This window comes from Lagenorhynchus albirostris, chromosome 14 (assembly GCF_949774975.1).
Source record: "Lagenorhynchus albirostris chromosome 14, mLagAlb1.1, whole genome shotgun sequence".
NCBI lineage: Eukaryota > Metazoa > Chordata > Mammalia > Artiodactyla > Delphinidae > Lagenorhynchus > Lagenorhynchus albirostris.
Window position 1 is genome coordinate 2,273,023 of NC_083108.1, and position 18,478 is coordinate 2,291,500.

The 18,478-nt window shown below is 49.6% G+C and overlaps 1 protein-coding gene across 1 annotated transcript; it reads right to left on the reverse strand.

Annotated features, from left to right (window-relative positions):
• Positions 1–497: 497 nt before the first annotated feature.
• Positions 498–12,202, reverse strand: GALR1 (galanin receptor 1). Its single transcript, XM_060121613.1, has 3 exons — positions 11,537–12,202; positions 8,007–8,072; positions 498–815 (listed from the first exon to the last, which is right to left on the reverse strand). The coding sequence occupies exons 1-3, from the start codon at positions 12,200–12,202 to the stop codon at positions 498–500; spliced, it is 1,050 nt and encodes a 349-aa protein (XP_059977596.1).
• Between the last annotated feature and the right edge of the window lie 6,276 nt (positions 12,203–18,478).

An 18,478-nucleotide genomic window follows, 5' to 3' on the forward strand; every position in this document is an offset into this window, starting at 1 on the left:
TCGCAAAAATAAAACTCAGGGAACACTTTCACGTGTCCATGATCATATTTTAAAACACACAGTTTTAATATTACCCCTTATCTTAAAATTGAAGAACTAAAGCACAAACACGTTTTCTAAATAAATTTGCTTCAAAATGTAGATCACAAATATTCCTGGCCATCTTTCTAGGTCCTTATTCCTTATCCTAAAGAACTGAACAAATGTAGGGAATTCTATTAAACTTTCATTTCTTAAGAGGTATAAAACTATTTTATTCTCTTTCGCTTACGGAATCAAATTTAGAAATAAAATAAAATTTAGAAATAATCTTCACTAGACCTAGGGATTTTCCAGGTAGATCAAAGTACTTTTTAAACATAAGTGGTATTTAATTAATATAATATGAATTGTTGTTAAGATAACAAGTTGCTGCCTTGTTTAACACCTCATTGTATTTTTTACGTGTCTACTCCACAAGTATGGAAACGCCGCACGAAGAACACGCTGATCTTTTTTCACACGTGAGTGCAATTGGTTGATGGCGGGGTGTCTATTCGACTTCTATTTTCTTTAGTGTCATTAAGAGGTGACTTATTGCGAACGTGGCACTTGAACACCTGCTTATAAGCCTTCCTGAAATTTTCAGAGAGAAACGCGTAAATGATGGGATTCACGGAGGAATTACTGTACGCCAGGCAGTGGGCGGTGATCCGGAAGAAGAAGGAGGTGGGCGTCAGTGGGAAGACCCCAAACTCAGCCCAGAGGTGGATGACATGGTGAGGCAGCCAGGAGACCCCGAAAACCACGACCACCACCAGCACCGTCTGCGCGGTCTAGGAGAAGGAAAAGAAAGGCGATGCATCGATTACAGCAGGAAAGGAACCCAGCCTCTTACAGCACGCCCTGAGAGAATTTTCTGTATATTCTCACAGGATCAAGTACGTACTAAATCTGCCTTAGGTGTTAACCTTCACTTCGCGCAGCAGTTTTGTTCAAAACTTCCCCGGGACCGGCCTTGACCCTCCATAGGGAATAATTCTAGCAGGTATGTGAAACGCGTATGGATAACAGGAAGCGCGCTTTGAGTCATGGCAACAGAAACACACAGATTGAACACGGTAACTTTACAACCCGATGCACAGCACACAGTGGGACTGAGCCCAGGGAGGCAGCTCAGCTGAGCTCGTGAACGCTGCTTCCGAGAGTTGCCTCAACAGACAAGAGATGTTTATTTCTCCTTGTTGAGCTTGGACAAACTTAGAGACCCCCAACACATGCAGTGGGTCCAGAGAGCCATTTCAGGGCCTGTCTCCGTTTGCTTGTGTCTCCACCCTTCCCTGCCACTCCTGAATCTGAAACACCTAGAAGTCGGAGGCAGGGTCCACACGCGTCCTTTGAGGTTTCTGCTGAGCAGATGATGGGAGAAGATCTTCCCTGGGCAAGAACCTCGGCACAAGAGGAGCCCTCCCTCCCGCGCACCACGCGTGTGCCCCCGTCTCCCCGCTGCATCTGTTCTGAGTGCCCGCCACGGGCTGCAAACCTAAAGGGCTGGGGTTAAGTCTTGGAACACTTTTCCTGTGCTCCATCACCACCAAATCAGGACACGTTGAAAAGCCAATAGTGCAACTAACTGAAAACTCCATCTCTAGGGATTCGAACAAAAGACAGTGAGCTATTAACAATTTTAAAAGTATAAAATAGAAAGCCATCAGCTGGCTTCTTCCTTAAATGCATGTAAGCTGGGCTCAACCGCCTGACGGCAGAACCAGGGCTGGGTGGGGGGCACCGAGAGGCGACCTCGGCTGACTGCTGGCTTTGCGTTCTTCACTCGCTGCCACGAATCCGGGCAGACCGCGTGATGATGCGCGGTGTAGATGAGGACGCTGAGACCTAGCCTGGCTAGGACAGGGCCTGCTGCCCCCCCCCCCGCCCCGCGGGATGCAGAGCTATAGCTGGAGGCCGGTCTCTGTGATCCCAAACCGTGCTCTGAACAGCGGGCGCTCGGGGAGAGAACATCCCACAAGGTCTACCTGGTAACGGCAGCCGCATCCCCGTCTCTGAGCACCCAGGGCTGTCTGGACCGCAGAGCCTTAGGGCAGCTCTGTGGGCTCAGTCCTGTGACTGAATCACAGGGGGGACGTTTGCTGGCTCGCTCTCCTGTTCCAGCGCCCATCCCCCTCCATTCTCTTCTAGGGCGTTTTCTCCTCGAAGGTGAAAGGAATATTAAGGACACGAGAGAGAGAGATGCTTTCAGTCTCTCCCCTGAGGTTGGGAATCCAGGAGCCTCTCTTCCTCCTCAGATCAAGCCCAGGCTGTGATGCTCTAAAAGACTGTGTTGAACATGCGGAGTGGAAACGTGACCATCAGGACACCTCCCAGAGCAGGAGAGCGTGGGTGCCCATCATCCCCTCCCAGTCACGACCCTAAATCCACTGTAAGCACTACCTGAAGGTCCCCTGTCCACCTTCCCCTCTAGAGAGACTGGGATCTCGGCTGGGATCCACGAGTGTGCGGGGGGGAGGTTGAGGGGAAGGAGAGAGAAGAAGGAAGGAGGCTTCTTTCTCCTACAACCTCACAGGGTGGAGCAAAGTGATTCCACAACTAGGGAACCACTGTGGACCCACACATTCTTCCCCGGGAGAAGCGCAGACCCCGGCCCTGCAGGAATGTTCCCACCTGACAAGATGACGTTCCTATTACTCCCCATGAATTAGAATCCTGCTTTTAAGGACACCACCACCCTGAAGGTAAGGATTAAGGCTCCTCCAGGAGGGGCAAGAGGTAGCAGACTGACTCGGAGAGGAAGTCTGTCCAAGACACGGGCTGGAAGCCAGGAAGCCCAGGCAGAAACGGGAGAGGAGACACTCAGACCTCAGGTCGAGGTCAAGGCGAACGCGGTCGTCAGCGGGGCTGGAGATGAGAGCTAAGCTCACCATCAGAAGGTGCGCAGACCGTGCGGAAGCCAAGGACCGACATCAGCCACAAACGGGTTAACGACCTTTGAAAACTGCTGTCACCTCCCTGGGCTTCACTTTCCCGGCCTGTGAAGAGGGTGACCCAACCTGACGATTCCCTGACTGGGCCTGGTCCATTTCAACGCTTCAAACAACTCAGGTACAAACCTGATGACGGGTTTTTATAGGGTGGCAGGTATACAGATTGAAGCCACCGACCACGTGACGCACAAAGCCAACAGCAACCTGCTCACGTATATTAAGGGATTGTCTGCTGTCAGCCTGGTTACCCATCAGTGTGCGGGATACATTCCCAGACGCTTTGATAAAAACCATCTAGGCATAATTCCACCTGCAAACAGAACGGAACACATCGTCTGTTCTTTCTAAGACAATAAGAAGATCTCTGTGCTTCACAGAACACTCTCTGGATATTCTGTTCCACGGTTCCTTTTAGGAAGTTCTTACTAAGTACCAAGCTTAGGGCAGAAATACACCCCAGCAGCTTACCGATAAGAGCCATAGTGTATCTTTGCATCATTGTAGGGCAATGGGCAGTATGGTATGTTTTCTTTGGGGTGTTTGTTACTGTCTGTTTACCCAAGTCCATTCAAAATCTACCTTTTATTTTTAGCAGTTCCACTGGTCTGTTCAGAACCATGAACGAGGTTCTTTTTCTCAGTCTACCTGTAGCTTTGACATGTGACTGGATTACAATTACAATATAAATTAGGGAAGAATACTCAATCGGTACTTATATAAACTGTATCATTTATCGAAGCCTGTTCCCAAAAGAGTTTAATAGAATGTTTGTGCTCCCCGCTTAGTGTCAGCAAGGGTTCACTACTTATTTCCCGCCTGTTTCACAGGCATTCAGCCCGTCAGAGCTGGTACAGCAGTGGGCTCCCTGCACACGGGCCCTGGTGCTCAGCCCCGCAGCCCTGGAGGCGTCCACACGGCCATGGTATCACGTTAGGCGAGCGCATCCCTGCGTGTAGGCAGAGGCGGTACACGGCTTCTTCCTCTGTCTCCTTTGCAGTACAGGCTTGCTGCAGATGCCTCTGGGTCCAGGGAACTGGGAAGACGTGGGAGGGAATGCAGGAAAGAAGTCCACACTGCAGAACAGGGCCTGCAGCCAGCACTGCTTCCAACACCCGACTCAGAAAGCAGGCGCCTGGAATACGCCAGCTCCAGGTCAAGACCTGGTCAAAATAAGGCGTTGTACTAACAACCACGAACCGGGTTTCCAGCAGATCAGCGCACCATCATCACGCAGGGCAGAGCTTTGCAAAAATTCTGGTAGCTGGGCCTCATGCCCAATGGCTCTGCTTCCATAGATAACGGGGATCGGGTAGCTGCCCAGGAACCTGCCTTTCTAAACATCTCAGTCAGGTGTTTGAAGAACCGGTGAAGAATTCCACAAAGGCCACAACAAAAGCAAATCATCTCATTCACCCCAAGCGAAAGGCTAAAGTATTTCCTCCATGCTGACAGCGCCTAGGCTGACCCACACCGTCTCCTCCGTAGGATTCGCAAAAGCTGCTTCCTCTCTTCTCCTTTGAAATGTCAGCAGGTAAGGAGACAAGTCCCCTCTGTGGGGAATGAGGCTATTTTCATTTCTTACAGTTACCATTGGCCTCAATCACAGATGGATGCATCCGATGCACCTCCTACTTTCCCCACGTGTCTGTGCAGAGTACAGAACCACCGTATCATCGTCTGATAGAGAAGAAGGTATCATTTAAGGTCATGTGCTAAATCTCTGTACTAATTCCTATACTTGAGGTTGGGTGTTTTATTAGCCTGTCTTCTTTTTACTCCTCACTCTGAAAGTATCTGGAAAATAATAATTTCTCCTCCTCTGAGATGCTCCTTTTCAAGCCATCTGAGACATCCGCTATTTTTTCTTCAAAGAATTTTATTCATAATCCGTCTAATGGAACTTGGCAGAGAAGAAAAAAGTGACTAAAAGATGAGAGTGATGAAAAACATTTTGTGAATTGTATAAATGATGGCCAGAAAGCTTGCTGAATTACTTCAAGCCAGAAGGGGAAAAAAAGAGCAGCTGCTGAAAGAACCTCGTCGTTGAGAGGGTACCAAAAGGGCCTCGCATCTGCTTCCTTATTAGAAGGAACCATCCGGTGGGGAGGTCTGTCCCACTGGGAAGTCTCGCGGAAATTGGTTAAGAATCTCGTTTTAGTATCTGATCAGCCTTGTACCAGAAAACGTGTCTTTATGTCCAGCAGAGCCTGGCATTCATGAAGCACAGGGCTCTGTACTATGACTACTACTATTTTGGCCACGGAAATCACACTCTTCATTTGTATTTTCCTCCAAACATGCAGGATAACTGTTCGGCACATTTGTGATGAAAGACCCAACTCTCTGCCCCGTGAGTGCTACCAGCCTTAACACTAAGGGGTCCCCAGGTGGGCGGATACAGCACAGAGGAAGGTGCCCTACTCAGCCACTGAGAGGGGAGCTGGAAATGGGCGCAGCTGAAATGAAGGAACTATCAAAATCTTATCGCATCACCCCGTCATCCGCCAGCAACTGAACATGGATACACACCAGGAACACTTTTCTGCACGAAGACCCGGGGAGGCATCACCATGAGACAATCCAGTCTCCGCCTTCAGGGTTGACAGTCAAGCTGGCTTTCCATCCTGGACCCTCTGCTCTTCCCCCTGTCTCCCGTCTGCTTGTTCTCCTCTCTCTCTCCCGTTCCCTCTTCCCACCCCACCCCTGCACCTGTGTGCTATCCCTTGCCTAGACGCAGGTGCACACACACACACACACACACACACACACACACACACAGGCCCCAGCACCACACTCTATTTGTTCTGTGCAAACAAAGAGGCAATTAAATATATCAAAAGAGATCTGCCATCTGTTCAGTGGTTATTAAGGGTCAGAGGTTGTGAGCATCGAAGAGAAAAGCTTCCCTCCTCCAAATGCTGAGAACTTCTCCCGTGGTAAGAATTACATTCACACATACGTATATAATATATACCCACACATATATATGTACACACACACACACCCCATGCACACACGTATACACATAAAACCAAATGATGTAAATGTTAAACTAATCACTGATCTTTAAATCATTTTACTGTAAAACAGAAGCTTTTCTAATCATTTCTACCAAGATCTATTTTCATTTTTTTTTTTTTTTTTTTTTTTTTGCGGTACACGGGCCTCTCACTGCTGTGGCCTCTCCCGTTGCGGAGCACGGGCTCCGGACGCGCAGGCTCAGTGGCCAGGGCTCACGGGCCCAGCCACTCCGCGGCATGTGGGATCTTCCCGGACCGGGGCACGAACCCGTGTCCCCTGCATCGGCAGGCAGACTCTCAACCACTGCGCCACCAGGGAAGCCTTATTTTCATTCTTTTAATCACTTTTTCTCCTCTGGAACCTCCACAATTTCTCTCCAACAGTTTTCAAATATAGAGACTAAAACTAACTGTAGCATGCAAGTAAGATCCAGCCAATGCTGAAGAAAAGTTTTATTTCCTTCCTGCCAAGAGGCAGAAAATCTTTGGCATCAATCATAAGCAGGTACCACGTTCCAAAGGCATAACCTCTGCAGAAGTCCAGCAAGCCCCCACCCTCCCCAGGGGTGTTAACCTCCTCAAATACGAGCTAAATTCTGTGCTTTTTAACCAACTCTCTGCTATTTCTTTTCACGGGCTCTGAGAACAGGTGTGTTTTTCGCCACATTATTGTTTATAAACAAGGAAAAGTCAGAAAGAGCTGTACTTTATTTATGCAGAAGTTTTTAAAGCAAATCTGATTAAACTATAATTTCTGCAAATTATGTGTCCTTGATCATAATAAATATTTAGAAGGAAAAACAAGGTACTTTAAGACGTTATGAGTAATATTTGCCAGTAAAGATTCTGGTTATAATCTCCTCCTCCCTAATCATATGGTCTAATAATCTCATCAACTTTCATTCTACTTTCTAAAAATCAGACATGATATAGATATTATCTGAATAAGAGGTAAATTAATCCTGATTTGTAAAACAGTTTTTCCTCAAAATGTGAAGTGTGATAAACTGCAGGATGTTAGATGCTGTAATACTCTTCAGGAGAAGCTTCTGGAATTCAGAATTCACGGGATGAAAAAGACAATTAAAAATGGGCTGAAGGGGCTTCCCTGGTGGTGCAGTGGTTGAGAATCTGCCTGCCAATGCAGGAGACACAGGTTTGAGCCCTGGTCTGGGAAGATCCCACATGCTGCGGAGCAACTGGGCCCGTGAGCCACAATTACTGAGCCTGCGCGTCTGGAGCCTGTGCTCTGCAACAAGAGAGGCCGCGATAGTGAGGCCCGCGCACCGCGATGAAGAGTGGCCCCCGCTTGCCACAACTAGAGAAAGCCCTCGCACGGAAACAAAGACCCAACACAGCCATAAATAAATAAATAAAGCAAAACTGTAAAAAAAAAAAAAACACACGCACACACACACAAAAATGGGCTGAAATCCCCCGAGGCCCCTCCCATCTTTAGTTCTCTCCCCTCGGGGCCAAAGTCAGCAGAAGTCTGGGAGGAAGAGAGACGAACAGTGCATCTGCTTCTGAGGCTTCAGGGAGAGGCTGTAACAACACTCTCCCGAAAGATTACTAAGACAGGGCCTCCTGGCATCACATCAGAGACGGTCAATACACAATAACATGACGGTAGTTTCATGCAAAGTATGGATCCAGCCACTCGACACTCTGTCCCAACCAACCTAGCACATACCTTCTCAAGAGGCTGAGAATCCAGAAAATGCACCTTTCCCCCCGTCCCGAGACTTCCATCCCTCGCGAGACTTCCATCCCTCGCGAGACTTCCGTCGACTTCCATCCACGTTTTCGCGCAGCACGGTCACCTGGCCACCCTCAACAGCTCACTTCCCATTTCTACCCTCTGCCTAGCGGTAAGAGGCTCATCTCAAATCTCTGTACCCAGGAACCAAAACGTCACAGGCACTGGGTGGCCGCAAGGAGAGCTAAGAGTATACGTCAACTGAGCTCTAGAAACACGCACAGGCTGTAAGTCCACGAATATTTTTACCTTTTTCTTCGATGCCTCTGACTTCTTTGACACGTTCTTCAACTTTTTATGCAAATGATGAAGGACCTGAAAAACACAGACTAATAAAATCGGTTTGTCTCAGACCCCACACATCACTGTCCATTTTGCAACACTTCTTGACGTTCTGAAATAGGACCACCGTCATTTGCAACGTCATTCAAACTGAAATTCACATGAGGTGGTGGAGTAATGATGACTAAGAACTGCCAAGGACACCTGTTCCTCTAACCCTGAGGGGTGCCCAGGTGCCATCTGTGGCCAGAGCACCTGCTGGCAGAGAGTTCTGGTGCAGGGAGCTCTGCGGTTTCGTCCAGAAAGAGCCACACCGCTACCCATATGTGCATCCTTGTTGGTCTCCCTTCCACCTTGGCTTCCCCCAAGATTCTACATTTTAACAATCCCCAGGTCCCTGTCGTATGTTAAATCCTAGATACACGGAAAAACTACAGACTGCCCTCCAGCATCACTGATGACTGGAAGACCGTTCAGCAAGGTTCTACAATTAATGTCCCATCAGGAAGGCTTCCAGGGAGACACTGGTTTCCTTCCTTAGAGAAACTAGCTTTGTCTTCTCTCGCCAATGTAATACTCAGGAGAAATGATAAGTCACTTTGGTTCTATGTAAGAATTTACAACATAAGCTATACAACAGGGCCGAGATGGCTGTACATATGCCACACTGGTGTTGAGTTCTTTCTTATGTCCCATCTGAGTGGAAAAATCTAAGGAAAATTAGCTCTGGGTGACTAAGGGCTTTAGACTGTCCACCGGTTACTCGATGAGTCTCTCCAAAAACTGGAAGCAGTGTTCCAGCCACCTCTCTGTCCCCCTGAAGCGCCGCAGCACGGAAGTAATTTAATGGAACTGGACTTACTGTGAAAGCCTGCTCCGTTCGGCGGGATGCAGCCCTTCTGGACGGCCCTTCCCTGACTGGGAAGCCAGGGGACTTATTCACACCCTCACGATTCCTATGCAGGTCAAGCAGCCATCATGGGGGGCGTGAACTTCCGACTCCAAATTCCCAGCTCTACTGAGATACTTCTCGCTTCCTACAGAGGCTTAGCATCCTCTGCAAGACAAGCCTTTCACTTGCTACAGGGACGTTTGGGATCACTCTCTGCACATTGGGTTAGTTTACTGTCCTCCCAACAGAGACTGGGGTATAAGAAATCAAATCTAAGGCGAAGATAGAAGAGAGGCTTTGGCAGGAACAAATGAGGAGAACTTTCCAGGGGAAGGAAAGGGCTGGACAGGACCCTGCCTGGCGAGGACCGGCCTGGCGAGGTTCTTTGGGGACAGCCTTCCCAGACCGAAAGCAAGGGACAAGAGGAGACACAGCAAAACAAAATCAGAGACGGCCACCTGGAGAGGACTCCATATGGAAAAGTCAAATGTTACCTGCTTCATAACACTACCCCGGGGGTTACTCATTCCTTCCACAAACTCGGGGGGATCACGTCTGGGTAACTGCAAAACGCCTAAGGAATGCTGCTGAGTGGTCAGTGGAGAAAACACCCAAGTATGTTTGGAATAAATATGCAAATATTAACTTGAATTCCAAAGAAAGTTCCAGATATGCTTAAAAGCAAACTATTTCCATATAAAAACTATCCCAATGATCATATATTTTTTGAATTTTTGAAAAATTTTAAATTTTGCCCTATGTGTGACTTGTATAAATTCTCAAATGACAGAAATGTAACCTAATTTATTCCTAGACATTTACCTTGTTGTTTCCATTAAGGAGACCTGAACTATGTTCCCCAAAGACTTTCGGGAAATGAAGGAAGAATGTGCTTCAAGTCTAATCCATGTCATGATGATTGAAGAAGCAAATATTGTAAGAATCACTCTAGTCCCAAGGTCCATGCCCTACAGGCCCTCAGCAATTGCCCCTCTCTTGGGGGACTGGGAATCCCTGCACTGAAATCCTCCCTGAACCCTTTACCAGCTTCGTAATCTGGGTCAGCTGCTTCACTCCTCCAGAACCCTCTTTCCTTATCAATAAAATATGCACAATAGCTCCAACCCACTGGGTGGCCTGCAGATTAAGTGAGATAGCGCACACTGGAGACCACTGGGCTGTGCAAACCAAGCTTTGATTTACGTTTGCAGAAGATGAAATGAATAAAACAGCCATTTACTGAAGAGCTAAGCTGCAGTGACCTCCCAATTTCCCCAATTACCACATCTCTTTATATATAACCCTTTGATGCAGAACATTCTTTCAGATCACATCCAGAAATATTACCATTCAAAACAGACATAACTCGACACAGATGATGTGGGGGGAGGGGACAAACAAAACCAGGTGGCTTTTAGTCAAGATTTCTGCTGGGGGGGAAAGAAACCAAAAAGCTCTCTGAATTGAATATAAGAAATGACTGCCGTTCTACCTCATCTGATTATTCAGAGTCCTAGAGTCCCCGCCTTATGAGAAATAGAATGAGAGATACAGAGAGGGAGATGAAGAGAAAATGGTGGAAATTTCAGAATGTGGTTACTGCAGTAGTTTTCTCATGGTGATGGGTCTGGGGGGGGTGTGTCGGGGAGAGCGGAGCTCACCCTGTGAGTCACGTCTCATAACTATCCAGCATATACTTTTACTCCAGTATAAACAAGACTTTCAGATCAGTATAAAATCTTCAGACTCGTGTTATTAATGAAAGAGAATGTGATTGTGCTGAGCTACGAGGGCGAGCCTGGCACCAGGAAGGTTAACAGCCATTTTCCCAATAAGGAGGTGCGGGGGTAGGGGACCAGAGGTGTGTCAACAGTGTGTCTCTCAGCGACAGGGCTTTAGACCTGCCCCCTGAGGCACTTCATATTCCTTACCCCTCCCTAAAGGGACTGAAACGGGGAAGCAGCAGCTGGAAGCCCATCCACCCCAAGTTCTCTGGAGACTCCCTCAAGACTCCGTGAAGAAATACTGTCTAACCACTTGGATTTGTAACGCCCAACTTGTGTGTAAGACGAAAGTCAAAGCTCTGTCGCCAGAAGCAGCGGCTTCACAGAGCCGGTCCCCGCCGGCCCCCCCGACCCTGTGCACCCCGCGGGCAGGGAAATCTCCCCATCAGGCCCTGCTGAGGGCTGTGGAGGGGCGCGGAGCCTCCACCTGGCAAAGGCGTGCGCTCAGGAGGATGGAGCGCTCGCCGTGACCCTGCGGCCACGTGGGGCAGCCCTCGCGCGGGCTGACGGGCGGCGCGGTTTCCCCTACTGAGAAGTGGGCGTTGACGCCGCCTTCCGCCGGGACAACCTCAGGGCCCCGGGCCGGGGCGAGAGGACGCGCGCCCGGGAAGTGACCTGCTGCAAACTTTCCCTGGCGTTGCCCAAACTCCGAGTAACTTCCGCGCAACGTCAGACCCGCGAGCCCAAGCCGAGGCCGAGGGAGCAGGAAAGGGCCTCCGCGCGGTCCCCGCAGAAAATTCTGGGGAATGAGAGCAAAGGGGCGGGGCCGCTGCGGGTCCCGGAAAGGGGTGCAGGGACGCAGGAGCCGCCTCGGGGCCCACCTTGGCGTAGCAGAAGCAGATGAACAGGAGTGGCAGCAGGTAGCCGAAGACGAAGGTGCACACCACGTAGGCCTTCTTGTGGCGCTGGCTGGACCACTGCTCCCAGCAGAAGGTCTGGTTGCTGACACCCCGGTGGAAGAGGCGCTGGTGGTAGGCCACCGGCGAGGCCATGGCGATGGACAGCGCCCAGATGACGCCCACGCCCAGCAGCGCGTTGCGGGACACCCGCAGGGCGGAGGAGCGCCGCGAGTGCACGATGGCCACGTAGCGGTCCACCGACATCGCGGCCAGGGTGAAGATGCTGACCAGCATGGACACGGTGAAGAAGTAGTGGACGAACTTGCAGATGAAGGCGCCCAGCACCCAGGTGGGCAGGGCGTACACCGTGGCCTGGAAGGGGATGCAGAAGAGCAGGTAGGCCAGGTCGGCGATGCTCAGGTTGAGGATGAACAGGTTTGTGGTGCTGCGCGGCTTCCCCGGCTTGCTGCGCGCCAGCACCGTGATCACCAGGCTGTTGCCCAGCACGCCGAGCGCGAAGATCAGGCCGAACACCACCAGCGTGATGAAGTTCTCCACGCCGATGCCGAAAAGAGTCCTGGGGTCCGGGGCGGGGGGCTCGGGCCCGCTCGCGTTCCCCTCACTGAGGTTCCCGGCCGCCAGCTCCATGGCGCGCGGGGGGCGCCCGGGTCGCGCCGGCGAAGGGTGCTGGCCGGGGAAGGAAAGCGCCGCGGGGAGCCGGGGTACCCAGCCCCTGGCACGCAGAGCGCGAGTTTCTGAGCCTGAGCCTCCCTGATGGGCACGCGCCCGGGCGCCCGTGCCTAGTGGCACCGTCTTTTTGGACGGGGCTGCCCGAGAGAGGACACAGACCGGAGCCAGAGCTGGACCTTCCCAGACCGGGCCGGTTGTCCGGAGAACGCAGGGCTCCCCTTGCCCAGGCACCACCGCCCGCTGATCCGCCCGCACCCGGGAGGAGGGACCTGCCGGTGCAGCCCTGGGGGTGGACAGAGCCCTCTCCGCGCCTTACCGACTCCGAGCCCCTGCAGGTCGTCTCCCACGTCCCGGGAGTGGCTGCGGGCTGCACCTGTTGCTCTGAGCCTCTCCCTTCCCGCGGCGCTCTGGGGACACAGCCGGGCGCGCGACCACGTACCGCCCGGTTCGTGGAGAAGGCTGCCCTCGCCTCCCAACCGGCCGGCGCCTCTCTCCCCTCGCGGTTTTTCAAACGGGAGAGTGCTCTGTGCCTTTGTGGGAATTGGCAGGGGGCCACTCCGTCGCCACTGAGACGTAGGCAGGACTCAGCCCCGCGGAAATCCGCGCCCGCCGGGGGCCTCCCCGCGCGGAGAGACTGGACGAATGCCAATGGGATGGGTCGCCGCCCACCTCCTCGCCACGATCGGCCGCGCGCGCTCTCCTCCGCGCGGTGCGGACCTGCCTGCGTCCAGCGAAGGCGACAAACGCCGCACGCAGCCCCTGCCCCGGCAAGGGAAGCAAAGCGCGCTCCGTGCGCGCTGGGCGGGGAGGCGGCGGCGCGCAGGCCTCGGTATCTGTCAGCGCCGTTCATCCTAGCCCTCCGGGGGTGGGGGTGGGGGGCGGTCGGGGAGAGCCCTCCCTACCCCAGGAATAAAGCCCAAGAAGTCGGTGATTGGCCCTGAGGCAACCTGGAGTTTTTGTAAAGTCCCTAATCCCAACCGCCCCTCCCTGCCCGCTGCTAGGGAGCAAATAAGCAGGAAAGAAAAACGAGTGGCCTGTTTGAGTTTTCTTGATAAATGTGGATAAGATGGAAGGGGAAGGTGACGTGCTTACATCGTCCAACTTTAGATCAGTTTTGCCTTATGTTACTCATCTGAGTGACATAAACAGAAGACGTGAAATATTCGTGAAGTGAAAAGAACATGTTTAATACCACTGTTGTAAAATGTGGATCCGCCCCCCGCAAAAAAAGGAGCTGTTTAAGTGTACTGTAGTAGTGTTAGTAAACATTATCCTTGTTTATAATCTTGCGGGTTCACAACTAGAGAGATGAAATTGATTCCTTTATTTGCAGTGTTTATATGATTTGTCCATAAGAATCCTGGTACCTTTCAGCATTCTCCAGATGATTCCTGAGTGTCCATTATGCGCCAGACACAGTGCTTGAGGGCGCTGGGAATACAAAGATGAAGGGGATGCAGCGTTCCCTCGGGCAGGTGCTGACTTTGCCTGGGGAAGTCTGGGAAGTAAGTAGTATCTAATTTCTCTTTGACTCTAACTTGCTAGTTCTATTCTGCTTCATTTCCAGAAAGATTCTGATGCAGTTCACTGAACACCTACTATGTACCAAGCACTTTATGTGCATTCATTGTTTCATTTAATACTCACAATTCCCTTGTTATATCCACACACATTTCCCGAGGATGAGATTGAGTTTAAGTAACTGGCTGACCCAAGAACGCCCTTGCCTGCCCTAAGAGGATTCTTGGAAAGCTCATTCAATTGTCCTGCCCATCGGTGTCGCTTTTCCTCCCAAGGGGCTCTCTGACCTACACTCTCAGGGTACCCTGTGTTGGACAGCCTGTTGCATCAAAAGTTGTTTGTAATTAGATTTGGGGAAGAGTTTTCTTATTATGAACTATTTTCAACATGGAACAGATATGATAGAACTTTATGAAATACTCATGTACCCACCATGCAGCTTAGAATAATAAAAGAAATTATCAGGAGAGTTGAAACCACTTTAATATATTTCCCCAATCACAACCTCCACCACTGCTCCCTCCATCTCCAGGTAACCTAAATGCATCCTCTATCAGTCATTTATTTATACATTTATGGCATATGCATATGTTCTTAAATAATATACTGTGGGGCTTTTGCCTTATTTGAATATTATATGGTCAGGATTATATTTCCCTTAAGATGTACTTTGTCTCTTATTACTGTAGATATACCAACATTCTTTGCATTTCATTGGCCGGTTCTATCTTTTGCAATCTTCCTATGTCCTGTGATTTCCTGATATCTCTTGGATACAGCACATAACTGAATTACTTTAAAATCCAACTTGACAATCTCTAATTTTTTAACTGATGAGTTTAGTCTGTTTACATGTATTGTTATAATAAATTATAAGTCTCATCTGTTTGGACTTATTTTTAACATTTTATTTTATACCTCCTATTTGTTTTTTATTTCCAGGCTTCTTTCCCCCCTCTTTTTTGACATCTTGAGGGTCGCATTTGAAGGTGGCTTTTTCCCTCTTTTTGGAAGGAGAAGGAATGTGGTCTGTTTTGATCCTTTTACTAGTTACCCTTGAGTGTCTGCTATGTGCCTGAAATTATTTTAGGTTCTGAAAATAGAGCAACGAACCAAACCAAGTCCCTTATTTCATGGACCTTATCTTTTATTATGGAAAGAAGATATTAAAAATAAAAAAAGCTATAATATGCCATATAAATACCATGAAGGAGGAGAAGGTGGGATAGGATACAGTGACTGGAGAGTGTAATTATACGGCAGTCAGGGAAAGCGGGAACCTGAAGGAGGTAAAGGGGAAAGCCTTTTGTCTTAGTCTGTTTGGGAGGCTATAACAAAATACTATAGACCAGCTGGCTTATAAGCAACAGAAACTTATTTTTCACAGTTCTGGAAGCTAGAAGCCGAAGATCCAGGCACCCGCAGAGTCGGTGTCTGCTTCCTGGTTCAAAGGTGGCTGCCTTCTTGCTGTGACCCCACGTGGAGAAGGTTCAGAGAAATTCTGCAGGGTCTCTTTTATGAAGGCATTCATCTCATTCCTGGGGTTCCACCCTCCTAACCTAACCACCTCCCAAAGTCCTCAGCTCCTAATGCCAGCATGCTGGGACTTAGGATTTCAACATATGAACATATGTCATTCAGATCACAGCACCTTTTGCATATTGAGTGTAGAGCATCCTAGTGAGACGGAAAGCAACCAGGGAGGGACATGCTTGGCATGTTTGCTTCTTAGGCCTTTGGGGGAGATCATTTTCCTTCTTCTTAAAGAATTTATTTCAAATTTTCCTTCAGTAGGTGTCAACAATAAAAATTGCTCATTTATTCCCAAAACTGTGGTTAGTTCAACCATCAGCCAGTGGCCGACCAGATGGACAGCTCTTGGCTCTCAGTGACTTGAAGACATTATTCAACTTTCCAGCGCTTTTATTTTTGCTCTTGAGAAGTCAGGCCATGCTATCGTCACTCCTTTGTAGATAATTTGACTGTTTTCTCAATTTTTAGTATCTTTATCTTCGGTGTTTTATAATTTCACTTCGTTGTGTTTGATTGTTTTCATTTTCCATCCTTCTTGAGGTTTGTTGAGCTTCTGAGGCTGAGGATTAATATTTTCCATCAATATTGGAAAATTCTCAGCCATTATCTCTTTAAATATATATATATATATATATATATATATATATATATATATATTTTGGCTGCATTGGGTCTTCATTGCCGCACACGGCTTTCTCTAGTTGTGGCGAGCAGGGGCTACTCTTTGTTGCGGTGCGCGGGCTTCTCATTTCGGTGGCTTCTCTTGTTGCAGAGCATGGGCTCTAGGCGCGCGGGCTTCGGTAGTTGTGGCACTCAGGCTCAGTAGTTGTGGCACACGGGCTTAGCTGCTCCATGGCATATGGGATTTTCCTGGACCAGGGATCGAACCCGTGTCCCCTGCACTGGCAGGTGGATTCTTAACCACTGCGCCACCGGGGAAGCCCTCTCTTTAAATATTGACTTTCCCCATTGCTGGCATTCTCGTCCTGGAATTCTGAGAGACACGAGTGAGGCCTTTTCACTCTCTGCCTCAGTGTCTCTTTTTCTTTTTTAATTTTATTGAAGTATAGTTGATTTACAATGTTGTGTTAATTTCTGCTGTACAGCAAAGTGATTCCGTTATATACGTATATATTCTTTTCCATTATGGTTCATCACAGGACGTTGCATATGGTTCCCTGTGCACTACAGTATCTGCCTCGGTGTCTCTTAATCACTTTTTCATAATTTTAATTCCTTACTCTGGGCCAATTTGTCGATTTTCCTTCTATTCTACAGCCCCCATTTCACTGTTCTCTCTTGATCTGTGATAGATTTTTTTCTTTTCAAATTCACCAGGACTCGTTTTATTAATTTTTTCTTTCTCATTGCGCATGTTTCTAATGACCTCTCTGATTCCTTCAGGTGTCTTCAATGTGCTGGTTTTAGGTCCTGGAAACTCCGAACCCCTTGCGGCCCACTGCTGCTCACTGTTTCCTGGGGCTTCTTCTCAGTTGCTTGTGTAGCATCATCCCTTCGATTTCTACTTGGCCAGAATGCGTCTTGGGAATTTTACAAGACGTGAACTAAGAGGACGTTCTTACAAAAGTATTTGTCTTTGCTTCTGCCATTTGCCCCGGTGGCTCCATCAACTCGGGGACTTTTTAAGTTAAGTTCTCAGCTTGCTAAGCCTCAGAACACACGTATGGGAGGCGGGTGATGTGGGCATAAGTTCTCAGAGGAGCCCTTTCCTCCCTCTTGGTCCTGAGGCTGGCCCAGTGCTTTCTAGACCTTTCTTCTGGCAGATGGTTTTGCTCCTCCTCTCCCTGTTGGAAGATCACACCACCTGCCTTTACCTTGTGACTGTCTATGCTGCTCTCAGCTACAGAAATGAGTCCCAGGGGCTTCCCTGGTGGCGCAGTGGCTGAGAGTCCGCCTGCCGATGCAGGGGACACGGGTTCGTGCCCCGGTCCGGGAAGATCCCACATGCCGCGGAGCGGCTGGGCCCGTGAGCCATGGCCTCTGAGCCTGCGCGTCCGGAGCCTGTGCTCCGCAACGGGAGAGGCCACAACAGTGAGAGGCCCGCGTACCGCAAAAAAAAAAAAAAAAAAAGAAAGAAAAAAGAAATGAGTCCCACACAGTTCCCTCAGGCTTTGGTCCATGAAACACGTGTGTGCGGCTGGAAGGTTTCCAGAGCTAAAGCTTTCAGCGATGCCAGGGACCCCATTACTTTCACCCAGGACGGCACAGCCCAGACGGGAGGATTTTTTAAAGTAAACTTTAATGTTGTATCATAAATATATTGCAGCGGGGAGAGAAATTTAGAAAAATACCTTTAAGGAAAGATGTGAAAAGTTTCCTGGGAACATGAAGAAACAAATCTTAAAAAACATGTCCACATCCAAGTACTTCCTGTTACATGTCCACCTAGTACAGGGCACCCTAGGATTCCACGTTTACTTCCATGGGCTTTCACTGTGTTGGTCCTATGTCATGAGGGGCACTCTGAAGCATACGGGGGATGGGATTTGTGAGCAATTGACAGAATTATTACCCTGAGTTTTTAAGAGGACATGAAGGTGGGTGTGCAAACTCGGGTCTCCATTCTGCTTAACACGGGGATTATCGTCCTGAGACGGGGCTCCATCCCGCCAGTCCTGCGTCCACACCTCATTGGTCTCCCACCAGGCGCCCTGGCCACAGGGAGCCCTTCCACAGTGGAGCCGATGTCTCTGCGGCCCCTTCTCAGCTCTCTCTGCCCTCCCGGGAGCTCGCGGCTCCAGTCACGTTAACGCTTTCCCCCTGCACGCTGTGCTTTTCCATGACGCTTCGCCTTGTTTCGTGCCGCTCCGTCCATCTGAATGCCAGCTCTCCTTTCGTCACACCTGGAAAACGTTTACTTCTCGTGCCCAGCCACCCTGCGGCCTTCTTCCTGGGATGTCTTTGACTCTCCCATTGGGGCGACTCACTTCTGCTGTCTCTTCTCGAAGCACCTGTGAGTCATGATTCTGTGTGTCGAGAGCACGAATTTCCCACTCTTAAACCCGCAGACTCTCTTCTGGCTAAATATTCAGATCGCTTCCTCCGTAGAGCTTCTCTCCTCCGTGGATTTACTCTCAGCTTCTGGAGGGAAGCCCTGTCTCAGCGCCGTGTGTGCTGAAAGGTGGCCGCAGCCCCCCTGCAGCCACGACCTCCTTCTCC

What these genes read in the sequence shown, in the direction of transcription:
- GALR1 (XM_060121613.1), bottom strand. Translation starts at nt 12,202, where the DNA reads ATGGAGCTGGCGGCCGGGAACCTCAGTGAGGGGAACGCGAGCGGGCCC. An exon ending in TCTGCTTCTGCTACGCCAAG is followed by an intron (nt 8,073 to 11,536) that starts GTGGGCCCCGAG and finishes TGTGTTTTTCAG; the next exon opens with GTCCTTCATCATTTGCATAA. An exon ending in CAGAGGCATCGAAGAAAAAG is followed by an intron (nt 816 to 8,006) that starts GTAAAAATATTC and finishes TCCTTCTCCTAG; the next exon opens with ACCGCGCAGACGGTGCTGGT.